The following is a 27,777-nucleotide window of genomic DNA, read 5'->3' as shown; positions in this document are numbered from 1 at the left end:
AGACGCGAATACGTTAATTTTAATAAAAAAATTGAACCATTTGTACCAGGCAAATTTTTGCATAGCTAATCATCGTCGAGTTCACGAAAATCACCTGGCCTTACTTTTCCGACAGCGCCCAATAGCCGCCATACCACTGCAAAGGTGTAATTTTTTTTTCGCCAAATCCTTCCTTTTTGCCTTTACGTAATTATACCCCTGTAAATACTGGTACAAATGACCAAGAATTTTGTGTCAGTATCTCCAGGCCTAAGAGTAATAATAGTTAGACTATACCTAGTAGGCTAGAGCAGTGAGAGTGTGTCAATAATATAATCTGTAATATACTTGCATTGCTGCTGCAGCTATCTTTACATACAGTGCCGGCTTTAGTAATATCAGCGCCCTGGGCGAGATATCACCGCAAAAAAAGGACGCCTTTTATCCCCGCCCTGGGCTGTTGCCCAAAAGCGCTCCCCTGAAGCCGCTTCTGTTTACACATGATTAAGTTTTCTCATATTCAGTAAATATTCTGAAGGATTAGAACCCTTTTTATTACCGCATTTGTGTAGTATAGATTCTTGATAAAATGTAGCAGTTCTGTAGGCTGTAGACTGTAGACAGTTCATAGTTTTATAAACGAGACAAAAAGAGGATAATATTATGTGCGGAAAGACTTGACGACTTAAATTTACATACGTATTTAAGTCGTTAAAAGTCGACTTAAATGTGTAAACTCGACGACTTAAATTTAAATAAAATAATAATGGTTATCAAACATTGTCGAAGGCCATTACTAATAAAAAATATGCAAGCAATGTTCTACGTTCGCGGTCGTGGCGTGTTCGCGAGCGGCGTGTGCGCGGGTCGCGGGGTGCGGGGCGCGCGGGCGGGGCGCCGCCGTCGCGCTGGAGTACGCTCCTTCGTCTCCGCACATTTCTGGACGTACTGTAACAAACATTCACTCAATCCGTACTTAATTATTACTTATTAATTAATTAATATCATAAATGCAAAAGCCTTAGAAAATATTTAGATGTTTAGTAGGAAGATACCTTCTAGTGGGACATAAATAGATAATTATAGTTGCTGTTGCGGAACATTTTATGGTTCCCTCGCGATTATTGAATTTCGGCGCAACGGTGTTGGAACGGGTGGCGGACTTGCGGACGCTATCTTGTTACTAATAAATTCCCCACGTTCCACTTGACGTTAAAAACGATCAAAACCTCCTATTTTGAGCGTTTTCATCGTTTCTAACGTCAAGTGGAACACATGTCTTTTTAACTCGCTTTGAAATATTACATCGTTTCGTGTACCAATCGTGTGCCTAGTTGAACGCAATAGCAATTCATTTGTGTGGTAGTGCGGAGACAAAAATCGATGAGTCAAGACTTCAAGGCACAATTTTCTCTCTCTTCAGAAGGAGTTTACTGTAAAATAAATACCTCGTCAAATTTAATGAGCTCCACTGTTTCAAAGATCTTCTTTTCCAAGCTCTTGATGTAGAGGCGCGCGTTTGACATGTTGATGTGTATGGAGTTGCCCAGCAGCTTCAGAAGTGGTAGAGTGTCACAGTTGGATGAGCTAGAAGCCAAATCATAAAAATATTACTGACATAATATTACAGTTTAATAGACAACTCATTATTTTGACATGATCCTACTAAAGCTGATCGCACGTTTGCCAGCGCCGTACGTGCGGCGCGTACGGTGCTGACAAAATATGTGCGATCACCTTAAGTTTGTTTCTACGGTCTTGACTTTAGTACATAAAAAGCATGAAAACAATAGAAATATAATATTTCAACAATAATATTATGTTACATGACCCCAAAATACCACTAGGGGCGCTTAATTATCTTACAGACAGTAAAAAGTTTTTCATTTAATACTCAAAATTAAATTTAAAATATATGTCGGTAAAGTAATATCTACTTTACTTACACAGCCAAAGATTGTAAGCCATCTAGCAAATTCGTGATGTCCTGCTCTGTGGTCTCTTGCCTAGTCTTCAGTTCGTTGACGGCCGCTCGTTTCTCGTCTAAAACTCCGCTGAGCTTCTCAATACTGTCCTGTTGCTTGCTCAAGTTGGCCTGATGTTTTATGTGCTCCTCATCTAGAATTTTAGAAAAGAGGTCACGTATTTTGGAGACACAAGATATCCTGAAATAGATAAAAGGTGTTGGCGAAAAAAGTACACTAAAACCTTGTACTAATAATATGTATTTTGTGCTAAAACTCGAACACCTTTAACCATGTCAAACAAGTCAGCTTTTTGTAATGAGAAAAAAAAATGAGAAATCTATATCTCGCATACGCCAGTCTGGGTTAGAAGAACGTATATACAGCATGCCAGTCATGCTGCATGCAGATTTAAGGTCCACTAACCACTTTCGCTACTATTTAAGGTTATCTACAACATATTATCACAAAATACCTGAGCATGACTGGTGAGACATGTTCAATACTCGAGGACGTGATATTTGGCTATTATATTAGTTGAAAAAAAATATATAAAAAAGTCATGCTGTATTTTGTGATAATGTCGTGGCTTTAGTATGAAGGATGGGAGTGATGAATGATGATGTTATAGATAACCTTAAATAGTAGCGAAAGTGGTTAGTGGACCTTAAATCTCCTATTTTCTACAAAAAAATGAGCATTTTTGGAATCGTAAGGTGCAATAGTAATATTTTTAATCACAATCTATATACCTATGAGATTTTTGAGCATTTTGACATTGTCTCCCAAGTTCTTAAGTTCTGCGTTGACTTCATTGATGTAGTTGAATAAGGCGTAATTTTCTTCCTCCCGTCTGTTGTATTCCTGGACTAGTTTTTCCACGTCGTCTTCCCCTGCATATTCCTATAAAGTAAATAATATAACAGAAATATTATAAAATATAAAAAGTACCAGTTTACCTAAAATGTCAGTTTTAACTTCTAGACTTAACGACACACATATACAAAAATTTAATGTTAAAAGCAATCGCTGTTAGGCGTCGCCGCAATTCTCCTAGTCCTGGTTTATTTCGGTCTGACTGACATTTATGATCAAACCCACAGCAACTTTCTTAGGGCCGATTCACACCGGAATGGCAGCGGCCGGCGAGGCGAGCACTTTCAGCGTCATATGACGTGACGTCACGGGCGGCCGTAGACTTCTCAAGCGATACTATGTATTACAATAATGAAGATAAAGTTTAAAATCGTATGACGCTGAAAGTGCTCGCCTCGCCGCTGCCATTCCGGTTTGAATCGGCCCTTAATTATAGTCATAAAGGTGTGAGAAAAAGTCAAATTTCCATAATACCTTGATCGCGTCCAATATATTGACATAGTTGTTGTATGTCCTTATTTCTTCCTCCTGCTGCTCCAGTTTTTTCGCTTCGGCCTTCGCATCCGCGGCTGTGAATCTGACCGTACCCTTCGTACGCAGGAACTCTTCTAACTTCAGACTGTGGTCTAACTGTCTTTGCAATTCGCGAACTTCCTGAAAAAAAAAAGTTAGTTCAGAATTATTTTACCTCGGCGTTGCTATGAGGGTGATGTTGGCATGGTCGGAACAGTTATTTCAGAGTCAGTATAGACCTACAAGGATGACTTGGCGCGTTGATGGTAGGGACTGATGACGAATGATGGTATTTTAATTTGGACAGCCTAGCAAGTTGTAAATCTCTGTACTTAAAAGTTTGTTTGTAATTTTTCCTGCTTTGTATTATTGCATGGTTGATATTATCTCATTGGCCTTGGCAATAATGAGTAAATGCCAAGGATTTGAAAAGTAATGTTACAGCGTCTGGAATTTCCGTAATCTACACCCATTAGGTCAGTTCAGTGTTCAATCTTGCAGAACACTCAATTGTTGGAGGGAGCACTAAAATTAGTATTTATCTTATAAATACATACTTCCATTATCTCTCTTTCTTCGGATTATGAAAGAAAAAGTATACGATATTTTCAACACACCCCATAGGATAAGCGCAAGTTACCTACGCGTTTTTAATTTTGAAATCTTAATAAAAACTTTGTTACAATTATATACCTACTTATATAAGAATTAGGAATATTTATTGTTAGATTTTAATTTTCAATTTTGAATGTTTGTTGTTCAATTTACTAGAGAGTACCTGGATGACCGAGCTTTGCTCGGTATAGCAAACACTCATTGACTTCGTGTTACTTAATAACGCCATCTGCTGTTCGTTAAAACAAGTAGTTGCCTACAAAATAGTATTATTATTCGCCAATAGATGTCAGGAAGAGTCATATTTCTCAGTTTATCGATTACTAGCTGTTGCCCGCGACTTCGTCCGCGTGGACTTCAGTTTATAGTACTTTATAGCGCGCGATGTCAACAAAATTGGTGTCAAAAGCTTTTATAAAAAAACCCTGGTACCCCTTAAATCAATACAGCTGTGCAGTGTGCACACAATAAGTATTTAATTTTTTTATATTAAACTTTATATTTTATGCCAAATTTTAAAGCTTATTTAGCCCTCCGATTACACAACTTTACCCATAAACTATTTATCATTGATAGATTTAAGGTTACGTCACTGCACAGATAAAGTACTGAGTTATTTAATACCGTAGAATAGATATAACAATCGAAAAAAATCGAAACTTAAATGTAAGATGATACCACGTCTTATAGGAAGACTTTTGAGCAAGCGTCAGCGCGATGTAGAAGACGCACGGCGCCATCTATTATGAATTGTTGGAACTAACTTAATTTGAACAAATTTACGCATTTTCACCCCCTTACAACCCTTTTTTCCAGTAAAAAAAGTAGCCTATGTCCTTTCTCAGGCTTTAGACTATCTGTATACAAAATTTTATTACCATCGGTTCGGTAGTTTTGGCGTTTGGCGTGAAAGCGAGACTGACAGACAGACAGACAGACAGAGATACTTTTGGCGTTTGGCGTGAAAGCGAGACTGACAGACAGACAGACAGACAAAGATACTTTCGCATTTATAATATTAGTATAGATTATGTGCACACTGCACACCTGTTTTTGGGTATTTTGATTAATTAAGGGCCGCGCTACACCGGAATGGCAGCGGCGAGGCGAGCACTTTCAGCGCTGCCATTCCGGTGTAACGCGGCCCTAAGAGGGGTACCACTTACCAGGGTTTTAAAAAGTTTTTAAATTTGACACAAATTTTGTTGACACCGCGCGCTATAAACTAAAGTCCACGCGGACGAAGTCGTGGGCAACAGCTAGTTAGTTAATATTAACGTGTATAACAATCGAAAGAATCGTAAAACCTACCTCAACATGGTACCACCTCTTATAGAAATACGCATGAGCAAGCAATAGCGCGATCTAGGGGACTCTTGGCGCCATCTGTTTTGAGTTTTTTGGAACTAAGTTAATTTAACCAAATTTATGCATTTTCACCCCCTTACAACCCCTTTTTCCAGTTAAAAAGTAGCCTATGTCCTTTCTCAAGCTTTAGACTATCTGTGTACAAAATTTCATTACAATCGGTTCAGTAGTTTTGGCGTGAAAGCGAGACAGACAGACAGACAGACAGATATACTTTCGCATTTATAATATTAGTATAGATAATATTCTAACGTATTAAAAACTATAAACAAAAACATACTAACTAATAAGTATGATTAGTTCTATGTTACAATAAAGTAAAAAATAAAACGCCATCTGTTGAATCGTATTAGAACTAAAATGTTCATTCCATCGATATATTTCTGGATTTTTTATAATATTATACATAAAATATGATTAAGATTTTTGAAATTTTATTTTAATACACATCCAAGACCCAGGAAAATTGAAAACTTTTTGTTCCGCCTGCGGGACTCGAACCCAGGACCCCCGGGATGAGCACTGGCCACGCGCAATGCGAATTCATTTTCATCGAAATTTTCATGGAAATAAGATATTTTCCCACATCAAAATGTAGCCTATGTCCTTTCTCAGACTCTAGAATAACTGTATACAAAATTTCATTGCAATCGGTTCAGTAGTTTTGGCGTGAAAGCAAGACAGACAGACAGACAGACAGAGATACTTTCGCATTTATAATATTAGTATGGATTGATAAAACACGAATAAAAAGACATTTTCTGAAAATGATTCCTAGCTAGATCGATTTATCGCCCCCGAAATCCCCTATATACTAAATTTCATGAAATTCTTGTATATATATATATATATATATATACTTAAATTCTTGTATATATATATATATATATATACAAGAATTGCTCGTTTAAAGATATAAGATTTACGGGACAACAACGAGACAATTTACGGGAGGCCTAGAACAAATTTTTTTTTTATTACTATCAAGGTAATTTTTTGTGAGTACCTTCATTTTGATAAGGCGAACAACATTTTTATTTGCGAAAAATCTCGAAAGTGGTAGCTAACAGAGGTAGAAAGGATTTCATACTTTGACTTTATGGTCCTAAAATATGGATTCTTCTATTTGTAGGACAATGTTACTCTTAAATTATATAACTATTAACCTATCAATATACAAAAATCAGCTTGTTGGGGTTCCGTTTTAGGGTTCTGCAATCAACAAAACTTGGTTGACTACGGTACTGTTACATTTATACTCACCTATCAGTTAAGTTGAGATTCCTATTCTTATAGATTCTTTTTAATTAGCAAAATGTGCAAATCCTTTTAAACCAAGTGTTTAACAAGAACAAACTCTTGATTAATTCCAGTACCAGGCAATGCTTCCTATAGTCAACTGCGGCTTTGTCCTTGAGCGCGTCTAGTTTGCTGCACCACTCCTCTCTCTGGTCGTACGTGGTGATGGCCTGCTCCACCAGCGCGAGTATTTGACCCTTCCCCTCCATCAGACGTTTAATCTGCCCCCTCCAGAGGGTGTTGAAGAATTGTCTGAAATTAAATAGAGTAAGGGCCTATCAACTGTTGTGCCATCGAGGAAATTGATTCCTAGGCAGTTGACAGACCTATGTCATGTGGTCGGCTTATGTCAATTCAATATTAGCTGTGATCGGTCAGATGGGTTTGACTTAACGCGACCAAATTACTTAGGTCCGCCATCTGCCTAGGAATCAACTTCCCTGATAGTACAATCTAATAAGTAACAAATAGCTTTTCCGGAAGTTTTTCATACAAAATAAAATTAGGTGACAATAACATCAAATGAAGAGTGAGTGTAAAACAGCTGTTTGATCACACCAAAACATCTTAAAAAGTCTAATTAAAAGCCTAGTAACATTACGCATTTGCAGGTTTTGAAATTAAAAAGTTTTTTGAACATAACATCTGGATTACTATCTAGATCATTCTAATGGATCTTGCAATATCATTATGTTGTATCATAATGTAAAGTAAACATTGCGTAAGTCAATCGATTGGTCACCGGTCTCGGAGTAGCCGATCGATTTCGAGCCGCATCTTGTAGTTCTCGCTGTTGACGTTGTTGAACTTCATGAGTGCTGTGTTGAGACGATTCTCCAGTTGGCTCACTATGGTGTGATTCGTCATGCTGTTGATGCTGTCCTGAAAATGTAATTTTTTATATACTATAGTCCGTTCATGGATCACGGACCACGTTTTTTACTAGTGCCAGAAAACGTCGCCTTCGGACTATTGCAGAAAGGAGATAGCAATATATCTAATATTTGACTGAGAGTAAAAGAGAACATTAGCGTTGCATGAATTTCTACTAGATCCGGGCCCGTACTATCAGTATTGCAGGTAAAATGCTCATCTCTGTTTCTTATACCTCTTTTATAACTTAGCTCAATAGATGGCGCTAAGGTCTACATAAAAAATACCTTTTCTAAGCCGACGCCTTTGTTCCTCAACGCTTTGATTTCCTTCTCAACTTGCTTGAGAAGAAAGTTCAGTTCGTTGATAGTAGTGCGATGTTCCTGCACTTCCGCTGTGCTCTGCTCGTGCTCTTTCAGCAGTGAGATTAGCTTATCCCTAGTTTTAGTATTTTCCAGATGGTTAGACGTGCTTTTTGTCAACTGAAAGCAGATTTATTTATTTAATAATTTCTTTACCTTCACTCGACACTATTCAGTATTTGATTGTCTTTGCCTGGTATAATATATGCAGCATTGTATATTGTCACATGAGAGACAAAGAAAGGACATTGAATAGCTATTACTTGAATATATTTATAAGTAAAGGGCTTATTCCAGGTTATTAAATTTAGACGTCTAAATTGATACAGTAACTAAATTTAGTCAAGTGAAGTAGCATTTAGGAAGTAAGGATCCTTAATTAGGTTGGGTTGCAGTTTGCACCAACTAACTTTAACTATATCTGTAACTTTAACTACAATGCAAAATGACAAATCTTTGGTGAATGTTAAAAATTGGCGCCATCAAGACGCCATATTTATCCATAACCATAGAGCTCGACAAGGTTTTAAATGCACGTGGCGAAAAAAGGAACTAACGCTGTCATCATACAAAAACGCCTTTTTTGACAGTTCTCCTTTACCAGCAGCGCCCCCGCCTACGTTTATTTATAACCTTGTTGGACCAGCTGTCATCTGTCAATTTCTCCGGTCAAAGTTAAGGTCAAAGTTAAAGTTAAATTTAGCCTTAACTATAACCATAACTTTAACTTTAACCACGCCTCTGGTGCAATCCAACCTAAAGCGTACTAAATCGAAAGAAGCCACACGACTTCTGATTGGTGGAATCAGAAGCTTCTAATTAGTCTTATTTTTAGAATCCTAATAATTATGACGTCTAGATTTAGTAAAGTGGAATAAGCCCTTTTGACGGGTGAAGTTTGTATTACGTACTATTATTTTAATCATTCGAACTTTCCAGTAAAATTACAAGGTATAGCTTATAACGGTGTCGTAATAATGTAATTAGCACCTACTCATACGGATAAAACCATGTAATTTAAAGTGACACTTATCATTACAAAGACAATTTTACGAGAAGTTTGTAAAGTAAACTTTAGCTAAGTGTTGGTATTTAAATACCTAAATTGTTTACTTTGCTAGAAGTTAAAAGTACAATTGATAAGGTAGCCAAAGGTGTCTAACGTCCAAAACTAGTACACCTCTAAAAAAATAAAGATATTATACTAAGTAAAGAACATATTTGTAAGTAGGTTAAAATGAAGGATGCCGACATTTTGCTTTTAGCCTGTAAAGTTATATTTTGGGCGGGCGGGGGAAACAATTGGTACGAGGAAGGTGTTATTGGAAACGAGAAGAATCTCCTCTACATCATATGCTCTCTCATCTTCTATTCTTTGTTCCTCTTCACTGCGGTCATGGAAATGATGGCAGTTAACATAGAGTCGTTGTCAAAAGACGACAAGTTCTACGCTATATCCCATGGAGTTGTTCACTTGTTTTTTATGTTGAAAGTCTGTATAGCAATACTCAAGCGTGGGTCCATAAAAAAATTGATCTACGACTTGATAAGATCGTGTGATTCTATCGATGACGTGGAACTATCCAAGAAGAAGTATAATGAGATAAAGTCTGTTTGCAGCATCTACTTTTCTTGTATGTATGGAGCTACGTTCATGTATATCGTCCGAGGAATTATTAATACCTTTTCGGGTGAGGTATTAGCAGGATTGTAATAATTATTGTGTGTCTAATATATTGTGTGTAGATAATTTTTTAACGAGCGTCTAAAAGCTTAGAAAGGAGTCATCATTTGTGACTTCATCAGAGTGAGGAGTTATGTCAAATTCAGTGTAACTTTACCAGCTGTTACACTGAATTTATACGTGGGAGAGCCATGCTTCGGCACGAATGGGCCGGCTCGACCGGAGGAATACCACGTTCTCACAGAAAACCGGCGTGAAACAGCGCTTGCGCTGTGTTTCGCTGAGTGAGTGAGTTTACCGGAGGCCCAATCCCCTACCCTATTCCCTTCGCTACGCTCCCTAATTCCCTTCCCTTCCCATCCCTACCCTCCCCTATTACCCTATTCCCTCTTAAAAGGTCGGCAACGCACTTGCAGCTCTTCTGATGCTGCGAGTGTCCATGGGCGAATGCCCATTCGTGCCGAAGCATGGCACTCCCACGTATAAAATGTGAGCTATTCCTATCTCTAGTAGGGCAAAACCAGAGATAGATCAAATATTAGGAATGGTCGTTATTAGGCTTTTGATTAATCCTTGTTGACTTGTCCTGTCGAAATCCATCTTTGTTATAATATTATGATGAACTTGTTATTCGCACTTTCAGGACATTCCTTTTACATCATAATAACGTACTACGCGCCGCCAAGTGATGATTCACAGGGAGCAAAGTGTTTTCGCGTTTTCACCGCTTTCATGGCCACTTTCATAGTCACTTCGGTGACCAATGTCGACGGGCTGGTTATATCGAGTATGGTTATTTATAAAAATAAGTTCATTCTGCTGAAGAAATACTTCAAGAAATTGAGCAACGAGTATGAAAGTAATATGTCGCAACCTGGGTGCGATGTCAATGCTGCATCGAATAAGCTCTGCGAAGGTTTAAAGGAGGGTGTTGTAATGCATATAGAAGTGATAAGGTAAAGTATAGCATTTCTGTATGTCTGTCTGTTGTATCTGTCTGTATGTCTGTCTGTATCTTGATAGTTCAATGCAACAGGCGAAAATAAGTGTACAAGTCATCATCAGCTATGAATGATTTAATTAATCAGTTTGCCGAAAAAAAGGCAAGGCGAGTTAATATTTAATTTGAATTATTTTTTAAAATGTGACAGATAGATAATTATTATGATGAATAAATATTTCTTTTAATTTTAGGCAAACGTTTTTTTCTTTTTTGAGAAAAATTTACCCTTCCTAAGGGCCTCCAAACAAATTTTTACGAGGGTGGTCCGATAAGTACTTAGCCTACAAAAGAAAAACGAACATTTTGGAAAAGTGGCGATTTATTTCTCGACATAGTCTCCTTTTAGCTCGATACACTTAACCCAGCGATGCTCCAACTTCTTTATCCCATCTGAAAAATATGTTTTCTCGAGGTCTGCAAAATAGGCCTCCGTGGCGGCAATGACCTGCGCATTCGACTCAAATTTCTGCCCGGCGAGTAACCTTTTCAAGTTTGGAAATAAAAAGATGGGGCAGCAGTTCGTAGCCCAATTCGATTAATTTGGCCGTGGCGAGGGCGAAGGTGTGAGCCGGTGCGTTGTCATTGTGGAAGAGCACTTTTTTCTTCGCCAAATGGGGCCGTTTTTTCTGCAATTCGGCGTCGAACCGGCCCAATAATTCGGCATAGTACAACCCTGTGATCGTTTTACCCTTCACCAAGTAGTCGATGTAGATCACACCGTGTGAATCCCAGAAAACGGTGGCCATCACCTTTCCGGCTGATAGGACAGTCTTCGCCTTGGAGCACGTTTGCCGGGTGAAGTCCACTGTTTCGACTGTTCCTTGGTCTCTGGCGTATACCAGTGGATCCATGTTTCATCGACGGTCACGAAACGACGCAGAAACTCCTTCGGATTGCGCTTAAACAGCGTCAAACACTGATTTGAAATGGTCTCACGGTTGCGCTTGTTGTCTGGAGTGAGCAAACGCGCCACCCATCGCGCCGACAGCTTTCTCATGCCCAAAATTTCATGCAGGATATGTTCCACGCGGTCTTTCGAGATGCCTACTGTCTCAGCTATCTCGCGTATCTTCAATCGGCGGTCTGCCAACACGAGATCGTGGATTTTTGTCACATTGTCGTCCGTAGTGGCCGTTTTCGGGGCACCTGGGCGTGGCTCATCAAAAACCGACGTGCGACCACGTCGAAACTCGTTAAACCAATTTTTGACGGTCGCCATCGAAAGAGAAGAGTCACCGTACACAGAATCCAAGCGCTCTTTGATTTCGGTGCGTGATTTCCCTTCCAAAAACAAGAATCGAATCACCGATCGACATTGCACTTTTTCCATTTTTCTAAAATCTGCGGACACACCGTATTCCACCTGCGGTCAAAATCAAATTAAGAGTCCGATTTGGCTGAAATTTTAACAGTAGCCGTCTACGAGAATATACTTCACGATAGTAAATTTATCTTGCAATAATGGCGCCACTGGGCGGTGAGGCTAAGTACTTATCGGACCGCCCTAGTATACGGGGCCTCGCCAAGGTACGCTACGCCCCTGGTACAATATATTATAGTGCCACTGATTAAACAATGACCATTAATTGACAGCACCTATAGGTATTATACAAATATACACGTACGCATATCGTGATGAGTCCAAAGAGTAGATTTGGGAATATCGTTTTATTGCAAGAAATTAGCGAAAAAAAGCTTTATCTTTACAGCAATGTAACATCAAAGGTGTTTCAAATCCATTGGTGATATCACAGTCCGTTGTTTTCTTTTTCCTTGTATTATATTTGAAATGGAACTTAAAGCTGCTCTTCCCAGAAACATTTATATTTGAAAAGAAATATTGAATTTAATATCTCTGTTTATTTAGTATACTGTAATTTAAATAATTGTCTGAAAGTGATATTTTAATAATTATTTTGTGAGATGAAACTCTACATTCGTCATTCTATATAATAAACTTATACTATACAATGCCAACCATCAATAATTAATGTCTCTTGGCAAATATCTTTGTGTATTCTTGTTCCTTAAACTATAGTGATATTTTGACATTTAAGATTGTCTGGCGAGATTGACGAATCTCTGGGAATATTGACGGCTACGCAGCTGTTTTCTGCATCCTTCCCTGCGGTGTTTCAATTGCTTCAAGTGGCAGTAAGTTCTTACATCTCATTGAAAATAATCCATAATTACTTAGCAAATTTTACTGAGTATTATTGAGTACTAGCGTCCAGCCCCGGTGTCGCACGGGTATCAAATATATATCCACTGAAAAAATGATTAAAAAATCTATAGCCTATGATTCTTCACGTGGTTTACTTCTTATCTGTGCCAAATAACATAAACATTGCTCCAGTAGTTCGCGAGATAAGCCCTTTCAAATAATTTCCCCCGTTTTTTCCACATTCTCCTATTAGTCTTAGGGGGGTATTACATTATCTATAAATATATATGATCATTTCTATGATCATATATAGGATCCAATATTATATTTCATTATCATATTTCATTGATCCTATTTTACGTCATATGTGGTTTCAATAGCCAATGGAGAGCGATAACGCTGTTAGGTATTGACGTCAGGGTTACTAGATCTCAGAGAATTCGATTTGTCAAAAGACATCGTCATTTTTAATATGGCTTGTTTTTTGTTATTTCAGCAAGATTATCCAAGTATATAATTATTTAGAAAAATAATTACATTACATTATTTGAAACATATTAACGAACAAGAAATTAAAAACTCTTTTTTATATTAAATAACTGGCAACACCTATTTCTATGACCGTATTGGATCCAATCTCTCAGCAAATGTCAAAAATCTATGATCAAGGAAGAAATGAATCATATGTCTATATTACATTATCCAATATCATTGACTCAATGATCTCGGATCCAATATAAAGGGTGTCTCAGCGCCGATTTTCAACTTTGAAAATTTGTATAAAAAAACTAATTGTATTTATAATATTTTTATTGTAGTAAATTAAAGTGTATTAGTGCGGATTTTATGTACGGAATATTACACCGTCAAGGTGTCTTCCATCACGGCGAATGCACTCTTCAAATCGGACACGTGAATTTGCCGAGACGCGCCGAAGGATGTCCGCTGGTATGGCTCTCACTTTTGTCGTTATTTTAGTCTTCAGCTGTTCCAAATTTGTAAGAGGGGTATCAAAAACTCTTGCTTTGAGATAACCGCATAAAAAAAAGTCAGCGGGGGTTAAATCGGGAGATCTGGGTGGCCACAATATGTCTCCAAACCGAAAAATCTCTAACATCTTCTGACAGAAAATTTTTCGCTTGTTTTAGTCTTCTTTTTTAATTTTTTGCACAGTTTGGGTTTTATACGGATGAAATTTTAAATCTAAAGCCAAAATTCTTTTGATGCTTGACCGATGGAGGCTTAAAGAGGCAGCATGTTTTCTAAGTGAGCGTCTTGGAAGCTCCGCGACCGTAGCGGCGATGCGATTGATGTTTTCAATCGATCGCACAGGTCTATTTCGTGGTCAAATTGAATGATTTAGTAAACATCCTGTCGCTCTAAACTTCTCTACCCACGACTTAATTAATTGAGTACTTGGGGTATCACTCAAACGGTGGATTTCATAGCGACTACAAAATTTACGCCGTGCTTCACTCAACGAAAACCCATTGCATAAGTACACTTCTACTGCGTACGCGCGGTGCGCACCAGACCACTACGCCATGGCGATCAAAAAATCCGCACTCGTCACCTATCGAACGCTACCACTCCACTCCAGCTAACCCCTAAGGTTGCCGAGAAATTCGTGTTTAAAGTTGAAAATCGGCGCTGAGACACCCTTTATATGATAATCTAATATCCCCCTTAGCGTGAAAATATAGCCTATAGCCTTTTTTCAAATCGGACCAGTAGTTCCTGAGATTAGTGTTAGCGGATGTCAATGAACAAGCTACATGATATTATATTTATTTATTTAAATCAGTATATTATGTTAGTCACTATATATAATTTTACGAGGGCTGCTATTTATGTATCCGGAACTGGCCACTTACAAGAACAATATTTAAAAAGTAATTACAACATTTGAAAATAGAACTCTTTGGTTGAAGAATACATTTTGTTTCATGTGACTGTCAATTATTTTTCCATTGTGGCGTCATTTTGAAAATTGCGTGTCTTCATTTGCCATGGATTTAACGCGTGAACATTTTCGTGCAATGATTTACTACGATTTTCGGCGTGGGCTAAATCAACAACAGTGCTTTATTCAACTCACCGCAACTTTTGGAGATGAAGCACCATCAAAAACCACTGTTTATCACTGGTACAGTGAGTTTAATCGTGGGCGGTCTATGCTCACTGATGAAAATAAAGAAGGTCGCCCAAAAACAGCTGTTGTCCCACAAAATATAGATGCTGTGCGGGAACTAATAATGCGTGATCGTCATGTTACATATCGCGAGATAGAGGCGTCCTTAGGCATAAGTATGACGAGCATACATAAGATATTACACGAACATTTGGCTGTAAAAATAATATGTTCGCGTTGGATTCCGCACAACTTGACAATCGATCAAAAACGGGCTCGTGTCGATTGGTGCAAAAAAATGATAAAAAAATACAACCGTGGTACGTCAAAAGCCGTTTATAATATCTACACAGGTGATGAATCTTGGATCTATGCATATGACCCCGAAACTAAACAACAGTCAACGGTGTGGGTGTTCCAAGATGAGCCGAAACCAACAAAAGTTACTCGTGCAAAAAGTACTTTGAAGCAAATGGTCGCCTGTTTTTTTGGAATTAATGGACATGTGGCTACAGTGCCATTAGAGAATCGTAAAACGGTTAATTCTGAATGGTATACGACCATTTGTTTACCAGAAGTCTTTGAAGAAATAAGAAAGGACAACCGACAACGCAGAATCATATTACATCACGACAATGCTAGCTGTCACACCTCAGCTGAAACAACTCAGTTTTTGGAGGGTCAAAAGATCGAATTGACTGGTCATCCGCCTTACAGCCCTGATTTGGCACCTAACGATTTCTTTTTATTTCCATACGCGAAGAACAAATTACGTGGTCAACGTTTTTCGAGCCGCGAAGAGGCTGTTGATGCGTTCAAAATGCACGTTTTGGAGATACCTCAATCAGAATGGAAAAAGTGCTATGAAAATTGGTTCCAGCGTATGAAAAAGTGTGTCGATCATCGCGGCGAATATTTTGAAAAGCAATAAAACCATATTAAATGATATATGTTTGTTTCTTTCTTTAATTCCGGATACATAAATAGCAGCCCTCGTAATAAGTGATTATTATATTTTAAATATTAATAAGTAAAGTACTTGATTTTGACAATTAGTTAGTTATAAATGGGCGGGAGGATTATTTACTTCCGTTATAACTTCCTCTTCTCATCTCTAAATAGTATAAAACAAAGTCGCTTTCCTCTGTCTGTATGTATGTGTATGTGTATGTATGCTTAGATCTTTAAAACTACTCAACGGATTTTGATGCGGTTTTTTTTAATAGATTGAGTGTTTCAATAGGAAGGTTTATATGTATAACATATGCATAATATGGTAGAGAAACACTGATAATTTTAGAGGTTTCTAATGTTATGTCGTAAATAAATTCATTTTTTTGCGTTTATATTGCAAACGCTGGCTAAACCCTACGAGATAGATCAAAATAATGTACTACAGTATTGTACACCTTAATAAGGTAAACAAAAAAGTCCGCGATGGTATATGTCTATTTCTTAGGGATAACTCACAATAGCCATTTTTGTTCTTTACTTTTTACGAAAAATAATGGCTTATTTACGAAGCGATTTTAACAATTTACAACATTAACCCTTACCCAAATAAACATGTTTGGAAGCTAAGACATTAAATGTAGATTATAATTGTCTTTTACACTATACAATTTCGATCAATACTTTAGAAGTTTTCAAACGTATAAACTTACGCGGAATCAAAAAATATGTCGCGCGGCGGCGGCCGAGGGACATAGCGTTTACGGCGGAACCGGCCGGGGGCCCTCATAAGCTTCGGGCTTATGTTATTGTAGTAGATAGTGTATTTCGTCATTGTGTGGTTGTGCAGACGGTAACGCAGAGGAGCAACCACAGCGCTTTCTTTCAGATATTCATTGTTTCTGGTTCTTTGGTTTCTGAATTGTCGATAAAAATATATTTGACTTGGTTAGAAAAACGGACTTTTGTTTTTGCTTTGCGATTGGGTTATTTGTTGCTTTGTGGGTATTACTATACGATCATGCCTGGAAGACGTCGTCGTTCGAACATAGGTCGTAGTACAGTGAATGCCAAAAGAGCACGTTCAGCAAGAGATGAAGAATCGTCAACGGAACGTCAGACTCGCCTCAGCCAGAATAGTGATAGAAATCGGATACAGAGAGAAAGAGAATCGTCTGTAGAGCGTGAGGCTCGCCTCAGTCGAAAAATGATAGAATTCGGATACAGAGAGAAAGAGAATCGTCTGTAGAGCATGAGGCTCGCCTCAGTCGGAAAAATGATAGAATTCGGATACAGAGAGAAAGAGAATCGTCTGTAGAGCGTGAGGCTCGCCTCAGCCAGAATAGTGATAGAAATCGAATACAGAGAGAAAGAGAATCGTCTGTAGAGCGTGAGGCTCGCCTCAGCCAGAATAGTGAGAGAAATCGAATACAGAGAGAAAGAGAATCATCTGTAGAGCGTGAGGCTCGCCTCAGCCAGGATAGGGATAGGCATCGAATACAGAGAGCAAGAAAATCATCCGCACAGACACATAGCAACACCGAACAAAACGAACAACCAAACAGCCACAGACCCGAGAGAGTAACTAATTCATGGGTAAATAAAGAAAATTCTGCCAATTTTTGCGAAACTTTTATCGTTTACGCAGCACAATAGGAAAAATCACCCGATTTTGAAACATTCTTCATTGGTGCTCCGCTTCTATTGGTCTTAGCGTGATAATATATTATAGGCTATATCCTACTAATATTATAAAGGCGAAAGTTTGTTTGGATGTATGGATGTGTGGATGTATGGATGTTTGTTACTCCTTCACGCAAAAACTACTGAACGGATTTTAATGAAACTTTACAATAATATAGCTTATACATCAGAATAACACATAGGCTACAATTTTAACCGACTTTCAAAATGGGGGAGGTGTTATGTTCGTTTTCTTATATTCAACGATTACTCCGCCGTATGTTACCCGATTTTTATATTCACAAAAGTGGTGATCTGATGAAGGATCCATAAGTAATCGAGGGAACTCCTCAAAACTTATAGGGAAACGTGTGGTGACTTCGGTTTCGTGAGAAGTATTCTAAGCATATGCTACCAACAAGTAAGATTTTGCACCGAGATATACCTGGTATACCGTGGTTCGGAAGGTGCTGAGAGAACTCCTGATTCTTTATAGATACAAGTTTGGGAGTTTCGGCGTTGTTTTAAGAATAGGAACCATATGCTACTATGCAAATTACATTCATCATCATCATCATCATCATCACTACCATATTATACCATTTCATAGTCTTTTAGATCGAGACTCGAGTTTGTCAAGCGATAATTAAAAAAAAATCTTTATTTTATTTCTAAAAATAGATTGACGACCTCTGTGGCTCAGTGGTGAGCGCGTTGGTAGCTCAAGCCGGAGGTTGCGGGTTCAAATCCCGCCGACGGAACAAAAAGTTTTCAAAGTTCCTGGGTCATGGATGTGTATTAAATATGTGTATCATATAATAAAAATCTTAAATATATCTATAGTATAAAAGTATTAAATATATTTCCGTTGTCTGGTACCTGTAACACAAGTCCATCAGGTACTTACCACGGGGCCAGACTGACGTGGTGTGAAGCGTCCATAGATAAAAAAAATCTATACCTACCTAATATAATAACATTGAAGAGTATGTTTGCTTGAACGCGTCAATCTCAGGAACTACAGGTCCGATTTAAAAACTTATCTCAGTGTTAGATTAATCATTTATCGAGTAAGACTGTAGGCTATATTATATAATATATTATCACGCTAAGACTAATACGACCGAAGAAACTCAGGAAAATGCGGGAAAAACCGGGAAAATATTTTTTATGGGAAAATGTACGGTTTCTGTAAAATTCCTAATTTACGCGGGCGAAGCCGCGCGGGACATCTAGTATTATCTAAAATATGAGAAGTACATTAATTAATATTTAGAATTATGTACTTAACTTATTCTTAGCCATTCTTAATTTTAATGTATTTCTTTATGATTTTGCTATATTTGAATTGTCAACGGAAGTTCGTTTCTTTTGTGTAAAATGGTATAAAAGCCAGCCATATTGCATTGATTGATTCATTCTGTAATTAACTTTGAGACATGTAAGGTAAAACTCTGCTCGATTAAATATCGCTCAATGTATAATTCAAGACTTTTACTATTCTCTAACATTAGCGTGTTCAAGTTAGCCCTTCAAATAATTTCCCCAGTTTTTTCCACATTTCCTCTATTTCTTCGCTCGTATTAGTCTTAGCGTGAATAAATATAGCCTATAGCCTTCCTCGATAAATGGGCTATCTAACATTGAAAGAATCTTCAAAATCCGTTGCGTAGTTTTAAAGATTAAAGGGAACAAAGGGACATGAGGGAAAAAAAGCGACTTTGTTTTATAATATGTATAGAAATTAAGCCTCTGATACTTCTATTGAATTTGTAACTTAATATTTCTACAAGTGAGAATTTTTAGTTTTCAGATGGTATGAATGTACTCGATAGTCTGAAAGTGCTATCTTTTATATTTACTGTATTCTTATTATTGGGAATTTACCTTACTACCATTGGAAATATTACTGAGGAGGTGAGTACGCGATTTGCTTTTATTATCTGTGCTGCTTAGTGTTTCCTGCCTAATTTTTAAAAAAAATCGTGGCATATTTTTATTCCTTATTGTTGCTTAATATGTAGATAGTGGGTATATCTAAGCTCCCTTACTTTGTATCGCATATAATCGTAAGCTTGATTTTGGATGCATTAAGCGTTTTGAATAGTAATGAAATTGCTATTTGTTGTCATTGTGTTTCATTTGCCCGTATGTAGATAACAATCGCTATTTTTCCATGGCGTCCTTGTTACAAATGCTTTATAATTAATCATACACATTTATCATCACCTCGTGGGTGGCTGCTTTAAATTGGCGCCATGCTTATGTTTCTATCTTTATATTATTTTTTATGAATCTCTATTGGGCCAGTCGGACTTAAATGTAACTTGTCTTTCGATTTTACAAACCTGCTGTGATTCTATTCCTATCATATTTTTAAGCTTTTTCTAGCTAATTTTTTTTTTTTATGAAATAAGGGGGCAAACGAGCAAACGGGTCACCTGATGGAAAGCAACTTCCGTCGCACATGGACACTCGCAGCATCAGAAGAGCTGCAAGTGCGTTGCCGGCCTTTTAAGAGGGAATAGGGTAATAGAGGAGGGTAGGGAAGGGAAGGGAATAGTTGAGGGTAGGGAAGGGAATAGGGTAGGGGTTAGGGGATTGGGCCTCCGGTAAACTCACTCACTCGGCGAAACACAGCGCAAGCGCTGTTTCACGCCGGTTTTCTGTGAGAACGTGGTATTTATCCGGTCGAGCCGGCCCATTCGTGACGAAGCATGGTTCTCCCACGTATAAATTAAATAGAGGTCACCCATAAAGTATGTCATATCACACGTAAAAGGGTGTGACAAGGGCTGGGGGGTCCTTGTGTCATCAAAATAATTATGTCAATAAATTGAATTGTGGAATTAATATCGAGGTGGATTTAATTTTTAGATGTAAAATTGCAAATTTGTGATGGCACACTAGGGGAGGGGGAGGGATCTCATGTGAGCACCTGTGACAAAGTTACTTTATGGATGGTCCCATATTATTATCCCATAAACATCATATTTATCGTAGTTTTTAAAAGTTATGCCATCTTACGTCAGTCTAAGGAATTTCTTATCGGTTGTCAATATCTCCTGTCTTCTTTTTATAAATGAGAGATATAAGTTATGTTTCCACTCCCAGGCTGCAACACTGACCGACTCGATATTTTATTGCGGATGGCACCTATGCCCGTCCACAGTACCGGCTTATCGGAGGATCAGAGCTTTGGTGTTAATCAGCAGCGCCATCTCCCAGCAGCCGATCAGCATGAAAGCCTTCAAGATGGTGGAGCTCACACATGCTACGTACATCAAGGTGTTTTTACAAATAGTTACTTCCAATATTCTTTTTCAAGTAGAGCTTTTTTCGCTTTTAAAGTTTTTATATTTTAGTGAATGAATTTGGTGAAGTGAACACTATGTTTGATTGATACTCATTTTTTTTTCATAAAACGACGCAAACGATCAAACGGGTCACCTAATGGAAATCAACTACCGTCGCCCATGGACACTCACAACATTAGAAGATGCAGGTGCGTTGCCGGCCTTTTAATAGGGAATACGCTCTCTTCTTGAAGGTTTGCAGGTCGTATTGGTCCGGAAATAATGCTGGTGGCAGTTCGTTCCAGAGTCATCATATCTTTTAACTAATTCATAATTAATACGATTAACGATAAGAAAGGTTATCTTTAACCAAATATTTACTTTAACCCAAACCAGTGCGAGTAGGCCTAAGAAAGCTATTTTTGATTATATACTACACGCTAACAAATGCGGAAAAAATAATGCCTACATACGAGGTATACTTTGTATATTATGTTTTACTATCTGATTGAACATAATAAAGCTAAGAATACAATTTGTGACGAAAAAGGCAGATATCATCTAATCAGGCTATGAGTTATGTGATTGGGATTGTCGTGATTCGTGAACAATATAATATAATTATTATATCATGTAATGAAGTGCAATCAAAATCGTAAATGAAAGTGCTTTTTTCTTCATATCCGTGAACTAAATATAGGTTTCGATAATGTAAATATGGTAGGCACAGGTGTATTACATAGTTCTAGCACAAAACAATTAGGTACGGTACTGTAAGTTAGAGACGGGCAGACAGAGAGGCAGAGGGGGGGGGGGCTTAATGCGTGCCACGTGGCACAAAATTTTTATTAACCGACTTCCAAAAAATGAGGTTCCGATATTCGGCTGTGGATATATTTTTTTATTTTTGTATGTTCGACCACTACTCCGCCGTTTGTGAACCGATTTTCAAAATTTTTGTTTTGTTATATTAGGTTTCACTCCAATTTGGTCCTATTTCTACAAAAGTGGTGATCTGATGATGGGATCCATGAGTAATCGAGAGAACTCCTCAAAATTTATATGGAAACATATGGTGATTTTGGTCTTATGAGAAGCGTCCTAAGCATATGCTACCAGAACGCAAAATTTTGCACCAAGGTATACTATGGTTCCGAAGATACTAAGAGAACTCCGGATTCCTTATAGATACAAGTTTGGGGGTTTAGGCGTTGTTTTAAGAACTGAAAGCATATGCTACTATGCAAATTACATTCATCATCATCATCATCACTACCATGTCAGGGTCACCAATGTCACAACTCACATGGTTGTATAATATGGATACAATATACACAAAACACCATAAAATATCATCAGTCATCACGTTATGTCCTTATTTATTTGGTACATTTCAAAGCGATTTTAATACAAAAAAACCAAGTTCAAGTACCACAAAATTAAACATAAGTAACAAATTCAACCTTTTCTCCAGAGCGTAAGGCACACATTTGGGTTGGACTGAAGGAAACGGGGCACTATGGAAAAAATACTTTTTCGTCAAAATTTTAACCTCTTATAACCACCCTTTTTGAATATACCAATCGATAGGGGGCGCCAAGGGGAGTAAGAAAGCTCAGATAAACTTTTCTCAAAAATCAACCCCCGGCCAGATACAGGCCGATATACCAAAACAAAAACAAACACAATCCAGAAAGTCCAAAAGTAGGTTAGGTTAGGTTGGAACTTAGACCACAACACCCAGAAATAGGAGCCCCGCGTAGGGGGGCTCCGTCGACTTTCTTTTGTAGTAGTTTGTCAAATAAATTGGGGTAGGTTTGTAAACATTTACCAAGATTAAGATAATATTAAGGGGTTGAAGTATTTTCTTGATCTAATTCCTATGCAAGTTTATAGGTACAATAATTGCCTAGCGGCTAGCACGTGTTTACTGTTCACTTCGATTTTTTTTAAATGTATTGTTTAAAATTATCTACCTGATATTTGTGAGCACGACGTCTGACTCTTAACAAATTGTAATAAGAATTAAGATACGTAGAATATTAAATATACTTACGCGATGGTTAGTAGGTAACTAAAAAGAATGAAATTATTATTTTTTCTAAAAGTTTCAAATATTCTGTCAGAGAACTAAAGATTCATATCTGGCACCGACTTCAAAATTATGAAGATTGAGTACAGAAATACTTGAGGTTTAGCCAAATTCGGACAAAGGCACTATTAGATAGGAAAAATTATTTAATACTTTTTAGTTCATATTATAAAGATGTTATTATTGTTTTTACTTTGGAAGTCGGTTTTAATTTTTTGTTATATTTTGCTCACTAAACTTTTGTGTGTGTGTTAATGGTGGACAAATATGAAGATGGCCTGCGCCACTTTTCCTAATTTTTAAGCATTAAATTAATAATTTTTGATTTCAGGTCATAAAATCGACGTATTCTGTATACGCTTTACTAAGAGCACAAAATCAAAATTAGGTAAGGCTAATTCTACCAGATAAAAGGAGAAGAAAAGAAAGAAAGGTTATAAGGTTTGTAAAGCATAATTCTAAAATTTATGTAGGTATGCTGCAGATAAAATCCGCAATAAACTTTAAAAAAGAATTTCGTCTTTTAATAAAACTTCATTTTGAAAAATCCGGACTGCTTAAGCCAATATATTATTCAGAATATAAACCTCAGCTCAAGCCACCGGAACCGTCTGATGCTGTCTAGCTCCATGGTTAATCATCTACTTAACCCCCGCTAACGATGAGAACATCGGAAGTAATCTCCGAACGTGAAATTATTCGCGGCATGTGTATTCGATACGCGCCAGGGACCCAGGCTAATGCAAACATCACGTAGACGGCAATCGAAAGCGCATATAATTTATTCACCGACGGTTTCTATCCGATAATCATATTGACTGTTGATCAATCAATTGAACTGTTAACTGTCTACTTCTTATTGCTGATTTACGATGATACAGTAAGGAAGTGTCAATGCCGGCGCTTGATCAACGCTGTACAAATCTGAATTTGCCAGGCGTTTAAATATCGCCTCGTCTGGTGTATTAAGCTAAACTAGAGATCGCCCAATGGTCTAAATTCGACCTTACTTGCAACGACATTAGGACTACTACCTATATTTTGTAAAAAATATTGACTTCATCATAGTTTTTTTCAATTCTTGTTTCTGGGACTCAGCTGATCTCAAACTGGCCGTTTAAGCATTGTCTAATAGTATCTAAAATTAAATAAAAAAAAAATAATCCATTTTCAATTTTTCAACTTGTTGTCAGCAGACTTCAATCATAAATAAAAGAGTATAATTCGTATGTATAAGTAGGCTTGTCACTCAAAAATCTGTCATTTTTCCTAGTTGTAGTGTCGTAGTGTGTGTAACGTTTTATTCTTTAAAAATATATATGATAAAAGCATAATTTTAAAATAATATTAGCTCGATGCACTCCTTCACCATATAAACTATAACTGTGCGAAATTTCATGCACCTACGTTTCCCCATTTTTCGTAAAAAGGGTTACAAAGTTTTTCTCTCACTATAAAGTCGACATATAATCCTTCGATCGTGGATTCTTGGAAATATATTGTTATTCTATTGTGTTTCGCTCACCGGTGAGCTTATGGAGCTTAATGAGATAAACTAAAATTCGATTTATAATAATAATATAATAATAATATCTATGGACGCTTCACACCACGTCAGTCTGGCCCCGTGCTAAGTACCTAAAGGACTTGTGTTACAGTTACCAGACAACGGAAATATATTTAATACTTTTATTTATACTATACATATATTTAAGATTTTTATTATATTATACACATATTTAATACACATCCAGACCCGGGAACATTGAAAACTTTTTTGTTCCGTCGGCGGGATTCGAACCCGCGACCCCCGGCTTGAGCTACCGACGCGCTCACCACTGAGCCACAGAGGTCGTCAAAGGATTTACGGTGCTGATGGCCTCTATCATTGCACGATAGTCGATAGGCATAGGTATAACCTATGCCTTTCTTGTTTAAATACCTAGTAGGTACGTACAAGGGTATTTAAACAAGACGTACAAAACAAATGCTATCTTCTACAACAGCTTAACAGTTGTAAGCAGCAAGGACTGCATACATTAATTCTAATCAGTTTACAAAAATGTTTCGCAAAGTTCTCATAGTCGGATAAAACAAAATGTCTAATGAGCCTAACATAAAATAATGATTGTTGGTTTGACACGGTCATCTATAAACACACATAATTCTTTAATGGCGGTGGGAAATAAAGAAATTACCCTCAATTCAGTCATAATGTTGTCTAGTTCAGAGGTGAGAGTGCGTATTATGTTCCGTTGTACCCGCAGCGTCGGCTGCGCACTGCTCGTGACATTTGCACGATCTATCTCCATTACACGAAACTGAAAGTTATAAAAAATCGAATTAGAAATCTAGAATAATCATTAATAAAAAGTTAAAGACTTAACCAGACTGCGATAATTATAGACCATGTTACTTGGGCCGTAGTTACGAATCTTTTGACACCTACTACAAATCAAATTAAAGATATTGTAAAATTAATTATATTATTCAAATTAAGTATATTATTTAATTTTATTATTACTAAAACCATTACCCTTCTTTTTTGCCGTAGTCGGGAAAATATTATTTTAGGATCTGCTAATATGAAATGTATGTTGCAAGCATCATAATAATATGCAGTGCTGGCTGCTGCTTAGTGGCCAAATTAAGGGTTTCATTTATGTGAAAATGTAATTTTTACACTTGATTTATAAAATCCGCCGTCGCCGCCGCCGTCATTACTGTTAATAATTATAATTAATAGATGTCCCTGTAGGTTTAACTTGATCACCAATCCTTAAAAAGTCCATTTTCGATATTTTAAATGCAAAAGCTAGTCTGTTCTCTTTGTCACCTTAACGGCTGAACCAATTTTAGTGAAATTTGGCATTAGGGTTGGAGATACTTCCCCGGAAGAGTCTTAGGAAAGAGCATAATATGATAGTATAAATCACGAAAAAACTGTTGTTGTGCGATGCACAAATTAAAGAACTACAATAATTAAATAAAGTATTAGAAAAGGTATTGAGAATGTCAAGAGTTCTAATAACATTAATTTATTACTCCCAAAGTGATGTAAACGGGTGTTTGTTCTAGATTTTAGCACTGCGCGACGTATCGAGGTTAAATTCATTTGATCCTATCAGCTGTTATCATAATTCAACTAGATAAACATAAACGACTTCTTTGTTTTACCTGAATTGTGTAGATGTATTCTGCTCAATTCAGTTAAAACAGGTGACTTGCACAGCTACGAAAAGCGATGTCCCATGGATCAGTAATTCGTCGTAAATCGTCTGTAATAGACCTAAAGCAGGGGTTCCCAAACTTATTTTGTCTACCGCCTACTTAGAGAAAAAAAAATTGGCGCCCCCTTTGTTTCACTTTCTTTTAAATTAAAGCCTCTACACAACGCTCTCATTTTTTTCTGGGTCCCACACCGGCCCCCTTTAGTCCTTCAGCGCCCACAAGGGGGCGTTATCGCCCGCTTTGGTAAAGGCTGACCTAAAGGCTAAAGGCCAATATAATATAATATGACTAAAGATTTATAGAATGATAAAAATGCATTTAATATCAGGAAGAGCTTAATCCCAGGAGGATTATATTATATATTAGTAAGTGAATTTTTATGATAATGGGCACAATGGGTTGAATAATTTCTAAAAAGTGACAAAACAAATCAACTGGGCGAAAAATGTCATTATCTTTTATTTTAATATTTAGAACCAGTCCGAGATGAAATTTACTAGTAAAAAGGTTCTAAACATGGGTTACCACTTACCTATGTTACTTAAATCCTAAAAACTATTTAAGTAACCTTCCACAGAAAAATGTTTGACTGTAATAAAATCAAACTAAAAAAAATATTTGCGTATAGTTTGTACTTTGTAGCCGTTGTGTGTACAGTGTATTGTCTACATTGTGTGTACTTCTGTGATGTGATAATAAATGTAGTTACAAGTGTACCTGTCTATGAAGCTTAGACAGCTCATCCTCGGCAATTTTTTCCATTTCCATTTCATCGTTTGGAGCAGCCATTGCGATAAGCTTCTCAGTCACGTTTTTAATCTACAGCTAAAACGACGTGAATTGCACGATAACGGTTGTAAATGTTTGATTTGTTTGATCGATAACAATAACTAAGGACGCTAGTCTCGAATCTTACCCTGATTTACAAATCATACAGAGTAATCGATTGCTATTAAACAGTATTGATTTAGTGTTTACAATTAAACAATATTGATTTAGTGTTTACAATTTAAGTATAATATTAGATAAGTAGCGATTGATATAATACAGAATACTTGTAGATTGTGTGTATTAGTATCTAGAAGAAGAAAGATTGATATGAGAATTAAGATATAAGACCACGTTTTTTGTGCCTCTGCCAGTCTGCCACTGTTTTTTTATAGTAAGGATAGGTTAAATTTCATTTTGGCCAGTCCCACTTCTCCGGGGTGCTTCAGCCAACTGAGGCACATCGTTTTCTTTGCGTGCAGCCTGGAGCATCGAAGTAGGTAATAGGCTCCCGTTTTTATGGGGTACGGAACCCTAAAAAAGCATCTAGTGTTTGGCATACATATGCAGTAGTTCATAATATTATGCTCAAAATATCAAAATATTCTTAATTGATTGTTCACAATATACCTATATCAAACAGAAGATATGATTCTCAAATATTGTATACGGCTTGGTTGTATCACTTGTATCGCATTAATAGTTTTTACACAGTTCTAAAATTACCCATTCTCTATTTTAACTTCAACTTGTACCTAACTATACAGAGACGTGAAAGTCAAGGGCGTTTGTAAATCATTGCTTATTTTATTGGATTATATCATGACTAATATAAAACAACTTTGATAAATTAGTGAACACGGATTTGGATTAACCGAACTTTTTTTACCTTGACGGCATCTTTTGGTCCCTGTTTACGATTATC

General features: G+C 37.1%; 1 protein-coding gene across 1 annotated transcript; it reads right to left on the bottom strand.

The window, feature by feature from the left end:
* Positions 1 to 801: 801 nt before the first annotated feature.
* Positions 802 to 27,777, bottom strand: LOC121728159 (coiled-coil domain-containing protein 63-like). The gene is made up of 11 exons (XM_042116281.1): positions 27,742 to 27,777; positions 26,802 to 26,909; positions 25,052 to 25,174; positions 7,775 to 7,969; positions 7,357 to 7,496; positions 6,692 to 6,866; positions 3,294 to 3,473; positions 2,696 to 2,846; positions 1,926 to 2,097; positions 1,428 to 1,566; positions 802 to 927 (listed from the first exon to the last, which is right to left on the bottom strand). Exons 2-11 carry the CDS (start codon positions 26,871 to 26,873, stop codon positions 802 to 804), a joined length of 1,473 nt encoding a protein of 490 aa, XP_041972215.1. The 5' UTR covers positions 26,874 to 26,909; positions 27,742 to 27,777.

Source organism: Aricia agestis, chromosome 6 (genome assembly GCF_905147365.1).
Source record: "Aricia agestis chromosome 6, ilAriAges1.1, whole genome shotgun sequence".
NCBI classification, from domain to species: domain Eukaryota; kingdom Metazoa; phylum Arthropoda; class Insecta; order Lepidoptera; family Lycaenidae; genus Aricia; species Aricia agestis.
This window is presented reverse-complemented; position numbering and strand designations above follow the sequence as displayed.

What these genes read in the sequence shown, in the direction of transcription:
- LOC121728159 (XM_042116281.1), bottom strand. Translation starts at nt 26,873, where the DNA reads ATGGCTGCTCCAAACGATGAAATGGAAATGGAAAAAATTGCCGAGGAT. An exon ending in GATCGGCTACTCCGAGACCG is followed by an intron (nt 6,867 to 7,356) that starts GTGACCAATCGA and finishes ATTTAATTTCAG; the next exon opens with ACAATTCTTCAACACCCTCT. An exon ending in ATATATTGGACGCGATCAAG is followed by an intron (nt 2,847 to 3,293) that starts GTATTATGGAAA and finishes TTTACTTTATAG; the next exon opens with GAATATGCAGGGGAAGACGA.